At 37.4% G+C, this 19,131-nt stretch overlaps 1 protein-coding gene across 1 annotated transcript in view; it reads right to left on the bottom strand.

The window, feature by feature from the left end:
- Nucleotides 1-19,131, bottom strand: part of INPP5A (inositol polyphosphate-5-phosphatase A) — a 524,426-nt gene that overhangs the window by 118,906 nt on the left and 386,389 nt on the right. The window contains exon 9 of the mRNA XM_019503024.1: nucleotides 6,622-6,706. Coding sequence (XP_019358569.1) covers nucleotides 6,622-6,706 — 85 coding nt within the window. The remainder of the gene's footprint in view (nucleotides 1-6,621; nucleotides 6,707-19,131) is intronic.

Here is a 19,131-nt window from a genome sequence, read left to right as displayed (position 1 = left end):
ATGAGAAGGTAAAGTAATTGAGGGGAATTACTGCAAGCACAGCAAAGCAGAACCACCAAAAAGCTTTAAAAACTAGCTTTAAAATACAACAAATATAAAGCAAAGTAGACTTGAATGCAAGAAAAAATCATTACATTTTACAGGTGAAGAAAACTTAAATAAATTTAAATTAAATATTAATTAAATTTAAATATCTGTGAATAGAAATGAGTTGGTCTTACATCTATTATAGTGATCAGTTATAATGATCAATTCACATTTTAAGTTTCTGACTTTGTTGGAAACTTTTAGAAGAAAAAAGGAAGATGAATCAGAGGCCATAGTAAATGAGATCATTGTGTCAATGAACCTTTCACAGTGAAGTTTTTGAATAAAAAGAATTCTTTCAAAATACTGGTTGTAAGATGCATGCTGTTAGAAAGACGAACCACATTTGCTGTATTGTACAAATGAAATGAAATTGGTGGCTTGCAACTGTCTTCACTAGTGATTCCTGAAAGCCCCATTAGACAGAGGGGTACAAGTAAGGGTTATGGTACACTAGCTTAGACATGAGTGGAAGCTTTTATTATGTTAGTATTATCAATCTGTCCACTACAAATTCAAAGATGAACAAGAAGGTATAGTATATCCTGTATTTACTCTAATAGATGAGGATTTTTTTTCTCCCCAATCAGAATGGGAAAAAAACCCCTCATCTTACATTTGCATACAAACAAACCTCATTAATTGCACTATCATTAAACTGCTGCCAAAAGCAGCATGTGCTCAGTAATAGAAACCATCTATGTAGGTGATTAAGTATAACCAATACTGAACATGACTATAAAACCCATGGCCCATATGGGTAAATGGTTCCTGCCATGAGTAGGTGTCTATTAGCACATGGATCCTTTGTTTAGGGTATTTGGAGTACATACACATAATGGGCAGTCAATGCTGAGCTTTGGGGTCACTATGGCTTGAAACACTGTTGTCTCTGTTGAGGCCTAGCCGAATGAACTATATGGTAAATCACAAACCTTTTGGCTTTGGATTATTATCGCACACATTTTTTACCAGAGGCAGACAAAATGTGGCCCACGGGCCACATGTGGCCTGCCAGGTCATTGTATCCAGCCCGCAGGGCCCCTAAAAAATTTAGAAATTTAATATTTATCTGCCCCTGGCTGCCTGTCATGTGGTCCTCGATGGCTTGCCAAAACTCAGTAAGCAGCCTTCACCCAAAATAATTGCCTGTCCCTGGTTTATACTATACACAAGTACATATAAAAGTGCTGCTTAACACTGTGGTTATGGAGTATCTGTGCTAAAACTTGTAGCAGTTCAAGGCAAACTTTCAATAATTAGATTCTATACCTGGAAAATTATAACACATCTATACATTTTCCATATATAGATTCTAATTACTGGGGAGAGGGATCATCTTCTATTCAAATAAATATGGTAATATATCATTATGAATAACAAGATATTTTCTATAGGTCAAAGGATGCAAAACAAAACAAAAATAGATGTTTGTAAGCCAGAGATTTCAAATAGATTAGGATACTAGGATGTTCTCTTTGTCCTTCTCTCTTGACATTCATATGTCATACCTTTCACTCTAAGCTTTACAGGGATTTTAAAACCACAATAGTAATTTAAGCCCCAAACTGACATAAACAAGGAAAGTCACTATTCCCCTCTAAAGTAAACATAGCTGGAAGAGCTATGATTAAAAGAATAATGAGCTAAAACCTACATCTATACTATCTAAACTGTGACAAAGTAGATACCAATTAACAGTAGTCTTGTGGCTCCAGCAATTGATTAGGTGTGCAGGGTAACAAAGCAATAAAGTGATGTTTATTCTTTAGTACATTAATATAGTAAGGAAGACTGGTGACCTAACAGTGTTTTAGCTGAATGATGAACTTGGTGGCTTATTAAACAGCAACACAGAGCCATAAAAACTAACATCTGGTAGCATATACATATCAAATTCTAGTTTTAAGGAGAGCTGTAATTCAAGCTCCAGCATAATCCAAAGTATAAAAGCTGTACAAAGTAAATTTGCCTCATTTCCAAGGAGGCCTTATATTTTTTTTTACTTATTCTGCTTGGGCCCACAAACTGGTTACCTTCTCTCTTGTACTGATGTAAATAATTTACCTCATATGTCAGTTTATAAGATTAACATATTATTGATTTTTATTAAAGTAATGGTCCCCATGGCATTTTCTCTTTGCTATGAGCCCTAAGCATGGGACTGTTACTTAGAACTGGCACCATGCATGTCCCAAGATGAAACCATTCCCATGGAGCCTGCTTTCTCACTTTCTGTGCAAGTGCTGATGGGTACTTAGTATACAGGAAGGGGTACCTTATATCTTATAATTTCTTGTGTCTGTGAGTAGCCATGTTACATTTTGAGAGTTGGCACAAGCAGAACCATCAGGAAAGACTCTTTAGAGAAAAGATTCATTTTCTTTTTGGTCATACGTAGGCCAAAGAACATTGGATTTAATACAATATGGAAACTTGCAATTAGCCATTTTAAAATGCTTAGAAGAGGCTAATATGTCTGAGCAGTAGTTATTTTTCTAAAAACTTTACTGTACACCATTGTGCCAAGCTATAGATTAGACTCAAACTATAATTCAAGTCCATTGTAGAACAATTCTATTTCTTCAATATTTGCTATGCTTGGTATGCTGCTGACATCCTATTTCTTGTCTGCCAGTTTATCCCTCTGGACAACATACTTGTTCATGCACATATGGATCTTGAAATCACTAGAAGCCTATGCCTGTTTTATTGATCCTCCCTGGATTGCTCCAACAACAGTAAAGCAGAATTTCCTAGCAAAGAAATCAATACTACTTTAGATTTAGGTTCCTATAACATCTTTAATAAATTATACACTAATGATTTATTGCCTATTAATTATAAATTAATAAGGAAAACGTTTTGGCATGTGATGTAGCACACTGCACTTGGGTGTATGGAAACAGCTTTCTTATTCCCTCTTTCAATAGATATATTGACTAAGTCTTTAGAAATATATTACATTATGCTGCTATAAGATATGCTTATCCTATAATTCTGTGAATGGTTACCTGTTGCTTATAGCGTTTTACAGTAATTAAATACTTGGCACTCTGTGCTTTTATGACAGAGGGGAAAAGGTACGTAGGAAAAGGAGAGAGAAATTTAGTAACAGATACAAATATTCTAGTTCGGAGGACTGACCCTTTGAATACTGGCATTTAATAGACAACCAAATAGTGAAATGAATACCTAATATTAGAGACTTGCATGTGCATATGCAAAAAGGGCACCAGATGATCCTTGGAAGGCTCAAATTCAAACATATATCCTACTCATTTTACATTTGCAAATTCAAACTGTCCCATAAAATGCACTGCGATCTGTTAAATCTGGCACTACCCTTGACTGGTTTTACAAAAAGTGGTGGATGGCCACTCCAGCTTAATCAGTTCCGTTTCCCATTCCGTCACTGACTTGGTGTATGACCTTGGCCAAAATCATTTCACTTTCCACTGACTATAGTGATTGCTATGTTAGCGAGGGCTTGAGCTGCAACAAGTATAAATCAGTTTGTAAAGTGTTTTAGGGTCCTTCTGGATGAAAAGTGCTACATAAATTCAAATAATTAAGGTGCGCTTGCAGAATCATTTTATTAGAAATTATTTGCGAGTGAATCATTTAAAATTAGGCTTCAGATTCTGCTCAGTCCCCTAAGAATCTACACCTATCACCACACCCTTACCAAAAGAGAGTGTTATGCACTTGCCACGTTTAATTCATAATCCACATGCTACTATGGAACCTCAGAAGTCTGAGGAATCTTTCCACTACTATCATATCTATGAAGTAAATTGCGCATGCATGCCACAGCCATGTTTTACATGTTCAGGATGCCACAGATATAGCAATACTTGTACTAAATGCAAAAGACTGCTACAAATGTATTGTTACTTGCGACTTGAACTGTATGCATGTGTTATTGCAATAGGGCCTTCTATTATGTAATAACAAATCGTAGAGTAATGTCATATGCTTATTATCAAAAAAAGAATGGAAGAGAAGAGAATTGCATTTTTTCTATATTAGCTATTCTAGGAAAAGATGTGCAAATAAGTTTGATTCATGGTTGACCTGAATCTTCTCTGTACCCTTAGGTTTGGATAGGTAACAAATGTTAATTAATGTCAAAAGCACTTTGAAGATGAGACGTGCTATACAAGTACTAAGTATGTTTTTTATTAGCATTTCCTATTACTGAATCTGCTGTGTGATTCATGTCCTTTATGGGTAATATCATTTGTTTTGTTAGGAGAGAATCACTTTAAAACCAAGAAATATTTTGAACTGAAAAAATATGCTTTACTTGTCAACAACAATTAATGGAATAACCAAACATGAATATGATTTAATTACTAAAGTGACCCAAAATGAGAGAGAGAACCATCATTTTACCTACCGCTTCAGTGTTAGGGTTTATGATGTTATCAGAGGCCTGACTAAATTTACAGACTCATTTTTAGTTGTTTCACCATTACCCTTAATATATTGCTTACTTAGCACTCATGTAGCTTTTACATTTGGATAAGTTATCATAACTTGCACGTACTGTGTGCCATACAAGGTAATATAGTATGAACATATATAATACATGTATGTTTACGGAATATTTTAAAGTTGGTGGCAAGATTTCTAATGTAATAGAAGCCTCAACTAAAAACTTAATAAAAATTAGCAAATTGGGAAACCATTTTCTACTGGTCCAATCCTAAAGAGTAATTAAGGCATTGGTAGCTTAGGGTGCTCAGAATCTCTCAGGACAAAGGAAATATTTCTGCTGAAGCATGACTGACTGATGTTCTCATATTCTCACCTACATCACTGCAACCTGAATGAAGTAAAAAAATAACACTGACATTCCAAGAACGATGACTATGTAACCGACTTCATTATTATCTAAACATTGAAGTTTTGGGGGTAGTAAATGGCCAATAGAGTTTTCTTTGGCTTATAGCATAACAAAAAGTTGAATATTCTAAATCAGTGTTTTGCATTTCATTTAAATTATCCCTCAGTTTTGTCCATTAGAAAAAGGACTGCATCAAATAAGTGCTTCCATATGGAGGGTTATCAAGCTATGTACACCAGTTGCCACATGAAACACTATTACTTTTCAGCAGATCAGAGACTGAACATCCCAGGTGGAATGGGGGATGCATCACACTGCTAAGAGAAGGGAACCCCATCTTTGGGCGCACACATTTCTTGCTGTGTAAACGACAAAGCAGCATTAGCTTTTGGTTTAAAAGAAGACACACGTGTGCCCTCAAGGACGGCAAAAAGACACTATGATATCTCTGGGAATTAAAAAGGAAAAACCATGAGATTAAAGTGCTTGTCAACCCTGGATATTATTTCTGACCTTGTGTTACTTGGAGCTGAGCTTTAGCAATAAACTCAAGGTAATCTCAACTCATGATGAAAATGGTTTACCGTATTCTGTTTGGCTTTTATACAGATCCTCTGTTCATCTTCCCATACTAAGATGCCAGCCCCACAAAGATGTGCATATATTCCAGTCATGAATATATTTATAGAACATGTGATTTTTATGGCATCCTGTCTTAGAAGTTTAGGAAATATCTCTAGTTTTATGTAAATTTCCTCACTTGCTTTATGCGTAAACATGCATTTATCTCTAAAAAACAAAGAGCATTGTGAGATATAGCACATGACAACAGGCAAAACTTAAAATGAAATTCTGGAGTCATGCAAGAACTACAAGTGTTAAGTACTTTGCACAAAGAATCCTACAGTAGTTGAAGGGACAGAATCTTCCCTTTCACTCTTGCAACCCCTGGCTTTTCTTAAAAACACCTGAGACCCCCCTCAAGTCCACCTGCAATTCGTGTTGTCCAGTGAAGACAGCAATAAGACAGCAATGTTGTGGGGCAGACAGGAATCTGCAACTCCCTCTGTATGTGCTCTTCACAGCAGGTTTCCCCCACCCCCGCCCTACAGAGATCCAGTATTTTAGCTGCATTTTGGATTTTGCCCCTGGGGAGAAGAGCAAGTTGGAACTGTTAAGGCTTAGCCCACAGGGATTATAATAAATGCACCATATTTGACAGCTAGAATATTAGAACTTCTTAGACCTGAATGAATGACTGGCGGGCAAATGAGGGAGAAAATGAGTTCTCTTAATCCACAGAAATGCTAAGCCCGCACAACAGTTTTCTGAACTGTTGCTGCCTTTCTGAACAGAGAATACCTGGTTCTCTCCAAATCAAGGCATACATAATCAGTCTATTCATTCTAAAGCATTTGGTTAGCATAGTACACAATTGCATTCTTGGGAAATAACTGAAAACTAGTAGTATGCCCGGCTACTTTTTATTTAATCTGACTAATTCCTTAGTCATTTTCAGTTACCTGTTAAGCGTTCAGGATAAAAATGTTCTTTGGCAAATTTGACATCAATATTAAATGCTTTGCTTTAAGACACTTTATGATTTTCTCTCCAAAGAAAAACAATGCAAGAAGTGAAGACATTAAAAAGTGCCCAGCACTGAAGAACACAGAAAATCCTACCTCTACTACAGCTTTGGAATCCAGTCGAAAGTTGAAATCTCCAAAGATAAAATACGAAACTTTCTCAAACCGCTGATCTATTATTCTGAAAAGGCATACAAAAACACATTAACTGCTGTCACTGAGCTTTAAATTTATATAAGACTGTACCTATTGTACTATACAAAAAATCTCCAGGGACTGCAACTGCAAAATGTTAAAATATTTTAATGCAAGTCATGTATTCACAATTATGTTTCAAATTTGAACACAAACAATATTATTCTTGTAATATAAGAAGCAGTTCTTTTTACTGGATTAAAGCTTCACTATATATGAACAACTGAATTGGATGTGCTGGTTCATGTACTTAAGATGACTTGTAGGTCTGTCTCTATTTACACAAACCCAGATGTTATGGTATATTTGTTTCTCAATGTTCAGTTAAAATGGGAAGTTGGATAAGGGCAAACTGCAGTTCAGTTCAGAAAAAGAGGAAAATGATGATCAAAGGACAAGGAACACATTTCTGCACCTCCGAAAATCCGATCTTGGTGTTTCAAGTTTGGGACCTAAAAACTGAATCATACAGAAGTAGTGGATACTTCTATATTAGAATGCCTGCCTTAAAGCTTCTGTTGTAAGTTTACTCTCTGTAACATAGGGATTGCAATGTTTACCTGTATTTATTCAGCACTCTGAGATTCAGGGATGAAAAACTGGTTTAGAAGTACTACACACTGTTTATTACTATCAGTGATAATATTGATCTATAATGTCCCCCATGGCTAGATTATGGCTTCCTGAGAAATCATCTCTTTCCTTGCATACTGACGTAACAGTTGAGGAATAGATGCTACAAATGTTTGTATGCCTATAAGTAGAGGGGTCTTTTACTTTGGTATCTATTAACACCAATTCCACTAACTTTCAGGGTGTGAAATAAAGCCAAACTCTCTTTTCTGGCCTTTGTTTAGGTGGGAAGGATCACTGTTCATTTTTTCAAAGAGTTTCATTTAAAAAAAAATCTTAGGTCAAATATTAATTATTTGCTGCTATTAAACAACTGTACATGCTTCTACAGATCTTGGTATTGGGCAAATCCTTCAACATTAACAACATAAAATAATTAAATGAGAGTCACTGAATCAACACTTCACTACCTTGAGACAGGAACCAACTAATTAATTTCCTATTATTAACCAACGAGACCATAAAGTAACAAACCAAAATGTTACAGCTACAGTTTGAGGGGAGGGAGGCCTAGCATATTAGGTGTACAGTACACAAAAAGAAATAACAAGTCTGAGACAATAAATTAGACATAGTCTGACAGTAAATATATATATGAGCAGCATGATGCCAAAAATCACAGTTTAGTTGAAGCTAAAGACCCACATGGATAGTTAAAGAAGTATATAGAAATCCATACTAAGTAGCCTCTGGAACAATAATATCCCGCTAGAAGACATTTGTTTTAAATGGCTGTAAAAGTTCAAATATATTACACCTATTCTGACATTTCAAAGCTATAAAATAAGAACACATCTCAAAATTTACAGTGAGATACTGGGTTGCTCTTAAAAAAATCCACTACATTTTTCGTTAATGACAATCTATTACATAAACAATATTATTCCAGTGAAAAAATCATGTACACTGAACCTAAGTCAGTGACTATTTGAAACAGTCTCCTGCAAAGAACTATCCTTTCCTGGTAATAAAACCTCCAAATTCTCCATTCAGCTGACAAAGTATTGTGCTTACTATTAATAAATTCTATATACTGTCAACTGCAACCAACCATCAAGAAAAGCCTGTCAGTACTGATCCATTTGTAACATTAGTTTGATTAGTCCCCTCATGGCACTTCAAGGAAAATGAGAGATTAAAAGTTAAACCATTTACATTACCACAATTTGCTAACGCTACCATTGCAAAATCTGATATACAATCTGTACACAAGAAAAGATTTGTTTGCATTGCCAACTTCCCCAATTCATATCACAGCTCTGACTTTGTTCAGTGCCATTTACTGCTGACAAAAGCTGAAAGAGATCACTAGAATTACATCAAGGTTTAAAGGAGACATCTTAAAATAAACTGATATTATGAAGATGGTATCTTGGATTGTACTATGCAAAGATGAATTTTTCAAACAAACAGTGTGCCATAAGTAGCCATTTAGACTCTCTTACCTAGATTAACTTGAAAAAGCTCAGTCAGTTATGAAGAACAAATCAGCAGATTAGTTGTGCTTCCAATCAATTCATTAAAATCCAGTTGTTCCATACACTCGCACATTACCTGATTTAATTGGGAATCATTTTGAAAACAAATCAAAGTAATCTTAAAGCTGGAAAATGGTTAATTTTAAAAACTTCTTGATGTCCACATACTTTTTGTTACTGTACAGTTTTAAAGGCTAAATTAAGCTTAACTGAAGTCCTCAAGTTACTCAAATGACCTCAGCATTGAAGGTCTACCTTACAAAGATATTTTTCTTAATTTTCATTCTCAATCTGATATTTCAAAAAATTTCTGTCTGACAACAAACAGTTTTATCTTCCATGTTTAAAGCATTATGGAGATATTTATTTTCACAATGTCATTGTTAATTGTGCAAGAGGCAGAATCCTATTTCACAGATGGGAAGACAAAGGCACAGAAGTAAACTCTTTTCTAACCTCCCAAATGACACAGCAATTGAGAGGTGAAGCAAGGAATTGAGAAAAGAGGAGTCATGACTCTGAATTTTGGTGGTCACTCCACAAGACATAGATGTGTGTCAGGTTTTTATAAGATTTCCATGCAACTAAATATTTTTACAAATTCCCCAGACAACAGAATATATTCACTTGTGATTGTTAAAAATTCCTATAATGCTTAATAATAGACTACTTACTTTCAAAAATGAAATCAGTCAACAATATAAGTGATCTGGTTCCCTGGTTTCTAGAACTGTTTCTTATTCAAGGGATACCTAAATCTTAGGGCAATTTCAATAATGTGGTGACTCAATGGCCCAACTCTTGAATCCTTACTACTGCCTCTTGTCCCAGTGAAAACAATCAGACTAGTCTTATCGGATCTTGATTAAGGTTGCAGAATCCATTCCCAAGTTGGCAGACAAGGAGATAGTAAAGTAAAATATTTAAGTAGTTCCTCTTCTACCAGTCAGTGGAAGAAATAGCAGCTGCATTCCAGGCACCAGTATGAAATAAGGTCCATGATAAGTCATTATATAATGATGTTTGAGGGAGGTCATAGACTGAAACAGGGTAACAGCAGGAGCGAGAGTTCTCTGAAAAAGTGTTCTACTTCTCTTGCCTTGTCATTTAAACTGTCAATCTCCATATCTCATCAAATGTCAATAAAGAAATGATGACACCTCTATTTCCTCAGCAAAAGTAAAAAAGTTTGTTTTCAAGCAGGAGAGGAGAGCTTTGAAAGTTGCTTTATTTTACTTGAGTATTTACTGTTATCACAATTTCCTTTTGAACATGCCATGAATCAAATAATCCTCTAAAAGGTTGCAGTGAATCACCCAATGGAGTGATAAATCTGAATCATATAAAAAGAAAGCAACTAACCCATGTCACCAGCATTAATTTAATGTTTCTTAGTGGGAGGATCCAGTGCTATTTCATGCAGCTTTTATTTGCTGTTGGTATCAGATTATCAAAAAGGCCACAACATATATTCAGGTTTTAATCCTTCCTGTAAAAGGTTTTTTGGACAGCTTGTGGTAAATATGACTAGCAGATAAGTGAATAAAAATTAAAGCTACACAACTATTTTTTTTTTTTTTTTTTTACAGTTTTACATAAAAGTTCAAACTAAAATCCATTAAGTTTTAAATTGTATGTCTGTTGTGATACAGAGAGGGCAACGACTGGGTTAGAACATAAACTATTGAAACAGAAACAGTACTTGAATGTAAATACCTCCAAAAAGATTACAAAGTAGGTGGGAATAACACTTTCACTACCATAATTACAAAGTATTTCCAGAAGGCAATTCTTATTTGCAAAACATGTCTACATTAATGGATACTAGGATAAGAGTTGTAATTGCTTACTTAAAAATTTTAAAGAGGAAATGTTATAAATACAAACTCAAGGTGAACACTATAAGGTTGGATGTAATATTAATTCCTGGATTAGATGGGCAATTGGTTTATGCTTGACATTTGGTTATCCTGACGTTCTTTACTTCTTCATATCTGTAAATGTTTTAGTGTATTTAGTGTATTGTATTTAGGAATACAATTATTCACTCTTCTGCTGAATCCATTCACAGCATTGACTGTATGAGGAAGTGAAGTCCATGAGATACTAATGTTATTTAATTATCAATTTTATAAGCAGTCCTTGGTTCTGATATTAATGGTAGTGTAAAATAAAGGACCAATGAGTTTATACTAGTTTTTCAGAGTTTAAATACTTTATTTTCACTCTCCTTCTGGACTAAATTATTCCTTTTTTTCTACCCATCTCTGGTTATATTGAAAGTTAATCATATGTCAAACCACCTATGCTGTTCTTTTCTGGTTCTTTACAATCAATGTCACATTTGAAGAAAAATAAATCAAAATGGGAAACAGTAATTCAGTTAGGGACAGGCAAGTGCTTGGCTTAGCATCGTATTATGAAGCTTTAATTTTACAGGCCAGTATCTTAATAGGCCCTCTAAGAATACCCTGTTTCTCTCAGTAGGCATTTTTATTTTATTTTTTTCTTAAGCAAAATATGCCACAATATGGGTGCCAACTGAACAAGGCACTTAAGCATGTAGTTCAGTCCCATTGTCGTCAGTGGCTTTTAAGCATTATTCAAGTTAAAAATATGCCCAAATGTTTGCTTAGTTAATTCACATGCTTAAAAGTTCACAATGTGCTTGAGTGTTTTGCTGAACTGGAGCCATGGCTACAGCACTAGAAATAGTCCCATGGCTACAGCATTAGAAATAGTCTCACTGGCAAGTATTCAAAGTCAGGTTAAACTACTAAGCAGAGAAGTAAGTGGTCAGATTGGCACACTGGGTGCAAACCCCAGCAGTCCCAGTCCCCTCATCAGCCTTGTGCCCCATCTCCTTTTCTCTCCTCTGGGAGATGCTGGTTGTGTGGAGGGAGGGGGGAACGGGGAAGGATCGGCACGGCAGGAGTGCTAAGTGTTGATGCAGCCAGCAGAGGGTTAATGCAAGAACCTTTCTGTCCTCCTACCGCCACTGCTGTCAACCAGTGCTACTGAATCCCGTTGCCATGGGAATGTCACAATACTGAATTCAGTGGCACTTCCCCCATAGCAAAACCCTCCACCTGGCTGTGAGCTCTGCCCCCTCTCTGAGTACCGCCCCCTTTAACTCAGATCCTGGGGTTCATACCTCGGTCACCCACTGCTCGTTACAATACAAAAGGCGTATCTTCACTGCAGCCTGAAGTTGGCTGATCCCTGAGTCTGAGTGGATGGCTTACCTTACCACACTGCAAAGTTAGACTCAAATCAGTGTCCGGCATTCAGGCAACACCTACATGTGTGAATTGGTAGGAATTCTGGGGGCACATTCATACTCAGCACTGACTTGCTGAAACAACATGAAACCTTCACCTGAGACCTCTTTAAAATGCCATAATTTTATGACATCACAAGGTTCCACAGATTTCTGACATTAGACAAGTAAATTGTGCCAAAACCCTACGATCCTTTCCCGGGCTGTGACAGGGGGAATGTTTGTCATTCAAGGCATGCTGTAGGGAACTATGGGAAGCACTATCAGCAACAAAGTGATTTAGGCAGCACACTCATTGCACAGTGCAAAGTCATGTGAATGAACAAAGCACTCAGGTTCTTTCTGCCTTTAGACTCCAATGAGTCCAGTTAACCTCACCTGAAAGCATGGCAAAACTTAGGCTTTTTGTGAAGGCAGAAGCGAGATAAAGGACGAATCTAAACAAAAGCCTAAATTAGCAGTATAGATGAACCCTCACAAGTCAAGCCGGTAAGTACTTGCCCAGGTAAATATACTGAAATGTAGACATATTTGTAGAATCAAGTACCAAGGTTGGGCTAGTGTTATCAATGAGTAGGACAATGGAGGTTTAAATTTTTAAATCATGTACAAGATTTAAGAACATATTCCCATCAAGAATAAAAAAGATTCAAATGAATGCAAATAGGACAACCAAAACCCAAATATCTTTAAAAATCTTAGGCAAAGTGTCAAGTATATATAGATCAGAGATAATATGGAGTGTCAAGTGGAACACTCTATTAATAATGTTTAAATCAGCAATTATTAAAAGTTGTTAAAATAGTTCAGTAATTTATTTTTGGCACTGAAAATAAAAAGTCAACATATACTATACTTATTTAACATACATTTTCCTTTATAAAGGTATACGGCCTACTGTATATATGGTAGTAGTTCATTCTGGTTAGTTCAGAAAATAACAGGATAAGCAGAGGCATTATTGACTTTCACTTGCTTTTACACTTATCCCTCACATACAGTCACTGAAAGGAGAGTACAAAAAGCAGCTTAATATCAGCAATTTGGTGATGGAGGGAAGCAGCTGCACATGATTCAATGTGACAAGAGGCACAGTGATTTGGCTAAACCATTTCTTGGGACACTCTGTAAGGAGGATCAGCTGCATTATTCTTTTAATAGCCATGTCTAATGCAATAGCCTGGTGGGTTTTGTCCCAAGTCAAGGTATCAGCAGCAGGTCAGAAGGTAACATTCTGTTTACATGATTATTTCCTAAAGCACTTATCTTGCCTTCGGTGTGAAAGTTGACTTTTCTGTTTGTCAGGGGGCCTAAAGAATTGAAGGAATGGGAAAAATTAGCTACACTGAGCTGGAGCTGAATGGAATTAAGTGGGAGGTCTGAGAAAGGCCCGCTGTGGCACTCAGCAGGATACCTTATTAGCCGCGTCATCGCAGTTCATTCAGGCAAACCATAACAGTGTCACCAACATTCCCACACAAAGACAAAGTTCTTTACACAGTCTATAAACATGCTTCCCCTGGCCAATTCATCCTAGTTTGACACTACTGAAAAGAGGGGTTGTTTTAAAAAAAAAATAGTAATAACAAAACAAAACAAAAAAACTCCTCAGCTCTGCCAAATGCACTGAATGGGGGATGCAGTGGGGAAGGATGGGCATTGTCATGGTTCTTGGGAAGAAACAAAGGTCAAATATTTTATACAGTGATATTTTTTAAATCATAAAAAGTTGATAGGTTAAATATTATGTGAGATCTACACTTCTACATATCTTTTACTACGTTGGGGGGCAGAGATCTCTCCCACCATAACTGTTCTATCTTTTATAATATTCACAAAAAGGAATACAGCAACATTTTAAAAAGTAATAATATTTCTAAAATAATCATAGAATAGCACTTGTGGCAATAAAGTGCATTTAGTCTGCATATACAGACCTGCTAATAGGTCAGTGGCAGGGACAAACACAAAATTAAGAAAATTACAAAAATAACTTGGATTACTATGTGGTACAAGAGAAATAGTTACTCTACTGCTTTGAAAAGTTTATCTTGCATATTAAATTATAGGAAAAGATATCTGGTACAAAAACACAGCTCAGCATCTATAAATTAATGTGCCTGTTCAGAGATACGTACTATATATCTAGCACCATATATCTATATAACATTCTTTCTTAAATGGAAGGCTTCACCAAACCAGAAATAAGTAGCATGAGACAGACAAATAGCAGCACAACCTAACTAAAGCCAGTATTCATTTCTGAAGTTAAATCATTTGTCTTCTTCACTGTTAATTTAAGCAGAGCTCTGAATTGAATATTTTCAATTTTGATTGGAATCTGGCAAAAATAAAACTGAAACCTGTTTCTGTATGCTTGGGCAAAATCTTTTCACATTTCATCTGATCAATGAAGTGTTCACAAAACATTGGCGAGGCTGAAATAATAGGGAAGTTTGCTTACTTGTTATGTGTAATGCAAAACACTGAAGCCCCACTGTTCACAAAAACTAGGGAGTCACAGAGTAGTATTTAGAGTGAAGGTCACAGAAAGGTTACCGGACAGGAGACAAAACTAATAGGTATTTAACAATCAGATACAGACTAACTCAAAAATGTTTTACATTATAATTCTGTGTTTGAGATTGTTTTACTGCCAAGAGAAGACATAATTCTTGAAGTAGAAAGCTAACAAAACACTAAATATGGGAAAAAAATTAACTTGACTATACTGTTGACTGCTACAAGAGGTAATGCCATTAAATTTGCAAATGAACTATGTATGGAGCACTAAGGTTATATTTTTATAATTGAATGCACCCTTAAAAGCCAAAAAGCGTTAATAACAACTCCTGCAGTGACTTTTGATGGAAAGCAAAGGAACAACTACAGTGAAATCTCTCTTATACAACCATAGCCACATCAAGGCACTGGGGCTAGAAGCAGAAGTTACACATAAACTGGTTTAAATAATCAGAAACTGGTTTAAACCTGTAACAGAACAGAAGCTTAGTGCACATAAACCAGCTTCAAAGTGGCTGAAACTGGTTTAAGATAAACCTGGTTGAATGTAGTATCAGACTTAACTGATTTGGGTCAAACACACAGTTTATGAAACTTCTGTCCCAGACCCCTTCCTGGTTCAAGTTAAACCACAGTCCCCCAGCATCCCAGCATGCTTTCCAGCTATGGGCTGGGCTGTCTGCTCCTGCCGAGAAGGGTTGGGGGAGGGGAGAAAGAGGGGAGGCAGGGACTGCACCACTTCTGCCCAAGACAAACCCCATTTCCCCCACTCATATTTACTGCTAGCTGTGGCTATGGATTGCAACTCCCAGAGGCACTTGGAAGCAGCCCCTGCCTGTGCCTGGAAGCAAGAAGAGTCCTGCTGCTGTGAGTCTGGAGTGCAAATTCCAGAGACCTTTGGGGCAGCAGGAAGCGAACACACAGCCTATGCTGGCTGTGCACCAGACAGCCCCCTGGCGTCTGGCCTGAGCCACTGCAGGCGTGTGGCTGAATTTCCTGAATCAAAAGTAAATGTGTCCAGTTGTTTCTCAGTTTAATCTCTGCATCTTAGACTAACCTGCAAAGACTGAATCGATTCAGCCTTGGGCTTTTCAACTGTCTGTACTTAGCCTAAAGGTCACGGCATCAGGGGGAGAGTTAAGGTTCAGCTTACACATCACCAAAGACAGGAGTCCTGTGTGACCTCAAGGTCTTCACTGATCTCACTTTGACCACAAAGATTCTCAATGCTTAAGAAATTTTTCAAAAATCTTTGAAAAACAGGGATCACTACTTCCTTCCTGTGTAGTTTCTTTGATGCTCACAGCTGCCTGGATCGATATGTATGTATCTCATATTCTCTACAGTATGCATTTAGAGACAGAATCCAGAAATAATGATTAATTTTTTAAGAAAAGTTAACTGGTGACAGTCTAAGTGTACCTAAAAAGACCTAATGTAAGTGCTTTTACTGGCATGTCCCAAATGTTGTAATACTGTCATTAAAAGGCTAAACTTTATCATATCTCTATGCTTGTTCTTTCTGATATAATAGCTAAAACCTATTAATAATATCAAAACATCTCAAAAGGTCAAGCAGCAAACAGCAAGATGAAAGGAGTTGTCAAGGAGCTTAGGCAATCATCTTAGTACTCAAGGCATTTGCCAGGATGGTTTAACTAATATGTGATGTTCACTTTTAATTTCAATATAGTGCCATTTGGGCCAAAAAGCTGTAGTTTTTAATTAATTATCATGTCAGTAGCTATTAAGATTAAAAGAAAGACCACATCAATAATAAATACTTAATCCAAAGAAAGGATTACAAGAAGAGCAATAAAAATCAATTTTAGAGCTGGAAAATTGTGACTTTTTCTAGTTTGCCTGGTATTTTCATTATATTGACAAAACCATGATCTTACCTGACACTGACATTCGCCTAATGTAATAGCAGCCATGTATAATGATGTAAGTACTTGTCAATTTTACTACAGAAGAACAAAATTCTGTTACAGTGGGGTTAGGAAATTCTCTTGCTCTTCATGAGATATAAAACATTTATGAATTCAAGAAACTGGGAAAATTGTGTCTTTCTTCAGTTTACTTTGACTAAAGCTTTCAAATAAATATGTATACACCCTACCCTTAAAAAGGACCAGATCAAAGAGAAATATTCCCAGCATCCCTGCTCCTGGCCTTTAAACAACCCCCTAACCTTGCCCAACTCATCATCAGAAGTAAATTCTCTGCTGATCAACAGACACCTAATGGGATCCAGACCTGCTTAACAATAAATGCAAGACCTGTCAACTCATGTCTACTGCCACAATAATTAACACTCTCAACAAGAAAATCATCGAATCCCCAGACCATACATATGTCTATCCCAGAATGTAGTATACCTCATCTAGTGCACCAGTTGCCCTCATGGAAACTATGCAACTGAAAACAGAAATGAACTATGCACAAGAATGAATGATTAGCCCAAAAAAGATAAAGGGCAGAGACACTAGAACACAGGTAGAACATTTTTCATAGAAAATTACACCCAGTTCTTGTGCTCAAAGGAAATTTACAAAATATTGAAAGATAGTCAAGAAACGAGCCTGGGAACAGGAAGTCATTAGCCTGTTGGACACTACGGGCGCTTAAACAAGTAACATTTTATTGCGTGATCAAGCCTTTGAAAGTGCTCTACAGCCATGATGTAATACATGTGCTCAGCTGCAAAATGCTTTTAAAATGGCCAATTGCACAAAAAAAAAAAAATCCTGATCAAATGAGGTATTAGATGAAGATGCTCTAAAGCACAGTGCCTTATGGAACTTTTGTTCCCTCCAGGGTTAATTTTTGTGCTTCACAGGTCTGTCAGCAGGGGAAGGAGGGGGAGACGGAGGGAGCAGCAGGCAGTTGCCAGCTGGGCTTTGCCTGGACAGAGCTGGGAGAGGGCAAGAAGAGGGGAGTGGAACAGAGCTCCCTTGCCTTGTGGTCTCCCCCAGTTACTCTGCCTGTAGTATTTGGGAGAGCCAGGCCAGGCCTGCAAGACGAGGGGACTATGTTCCACTCCCACCCCTCCCAGTTCTGACCAGGCTAAGCCCAGCTGGCAATGCCTGCTGGGGTGGCAGGGAGGCAGGGTTGTGGAGGGCAGGGGGGTTCAGCAACCTCCTTGGAGGCTGCTGGACCACCCCCCTCCATCACTGGCCAGGGCTGGTGCAGGCAGGCTTGAGCCCCCTTACCCAACAGGTGAACATCTGCAGGATGGGGGGGGGGGGCTCTAATTCAAGGTGCTTTGTGTAAAGCACCATGAGTTACAGCGTGGGCCCTAAATGTCTGTAGGCACCCTAAGAACCAGAGACCTAAAATAGACCAATGAGTCTCAGCAAGGCCTGGAGCACTTGTGGTACCACATGATCTTTTGAAGAGAGCCACAAGGTGTTAGGAGATAAGCAGGTATAAGGAGATAAGTGCAAGCTCAGGCTCCCGGATGCCTGGCCATTGTACCCTCCCCTCCCCCACCAGCACCTGGCCCCTCTGAAAGGAGGCAAGCACTAGAATAAATACATTAGTTTTTGAAATGGGGTACTGCTCAATTTATAAAAATATGTGGAGCGATTCCTCGACTCAAAGGAGGGGTGCCTTGAGGCTAAAAAGGTTAAGAACCACTGACACAGACAATGACTTCTTGGCCCATTATAATCTACCTGATATTCACTAAGTTCTGCACTTTGCAGGTGATAATGACCTTCCTGAATGATCTTGTTCTTCCACCATCAGATTTTTACTGCATCTCTCTGGTCTGTTAGCTACCTGATAACTTCTAACTAATATGTGATTAGTTGGCTACTTGATAACTGCCTACTATGTCATACCTTGTTTTTACTTACATATGGATTTTAAACAGGTTTTTGTTCCACCTACTACTAAGCTGTGTAGTGACTGCTTCTCTCTCTGAGACATGAGGAAGGGTATTATGATACTCAAAATCTTGTCTGAGTATATTGCAACTATGCAATTTGCCCAGTAAAGCATATCACCCACAAAAATTCTTGCCTGTCAAATAAACGTGTAACATTTAGCTTTAATGATATGTATACTTATTCATCAACAGACAGTAGATCCTTGGTATGTCATAATATGCAGAAAATGTCTAGGTAGTAGACAATATATCAAAGGGTATATTGATATGTATCAGTATATCAAACACTACAAAAAGATTAAATAGCGTTACCACTACTATATCTGAAAACCATTCAATTTGAATGTACCATACAGATTTTAAAATACAGTATAACCTCATAAATCTGGATATCAAAAATCCAGAATTATAAAAAATCTGGCACCTTTTTAAAACTACACTCCATCAAGGAATAGCGGCGGCCAGTCCCAGAACAGTGGAAGGGGAAACTTGCATGCGACGGCTGCCATTGCCATCCACCAACCTACACCACTGCTCCATGTGCAGCTGCAGCACCGGGACCAGCGACCACTACCGCTCCCCCCCCCCCCCCCCCCCGGGTG

Source organism: Gavialis gangeticus, unplaced genomic scaffold (assembly GCF_001723915.1).
Source record: "Gavialis gangeticus isolate Ggan-Ray unplaced genomic scaffold, GavGan_comp1, whole genome shotgun sequence".
Classification (NCBI taxonomy): Eukaryota; Metazoa; Chordata; order Crocodylia; family Gavialidae; genus Gavialis; species Gavialis gangeticus.
Note: the sequence above shows the minus strand (reverse complement) of the source record. Positions and strands in the feature narration are given on the sequence as shown.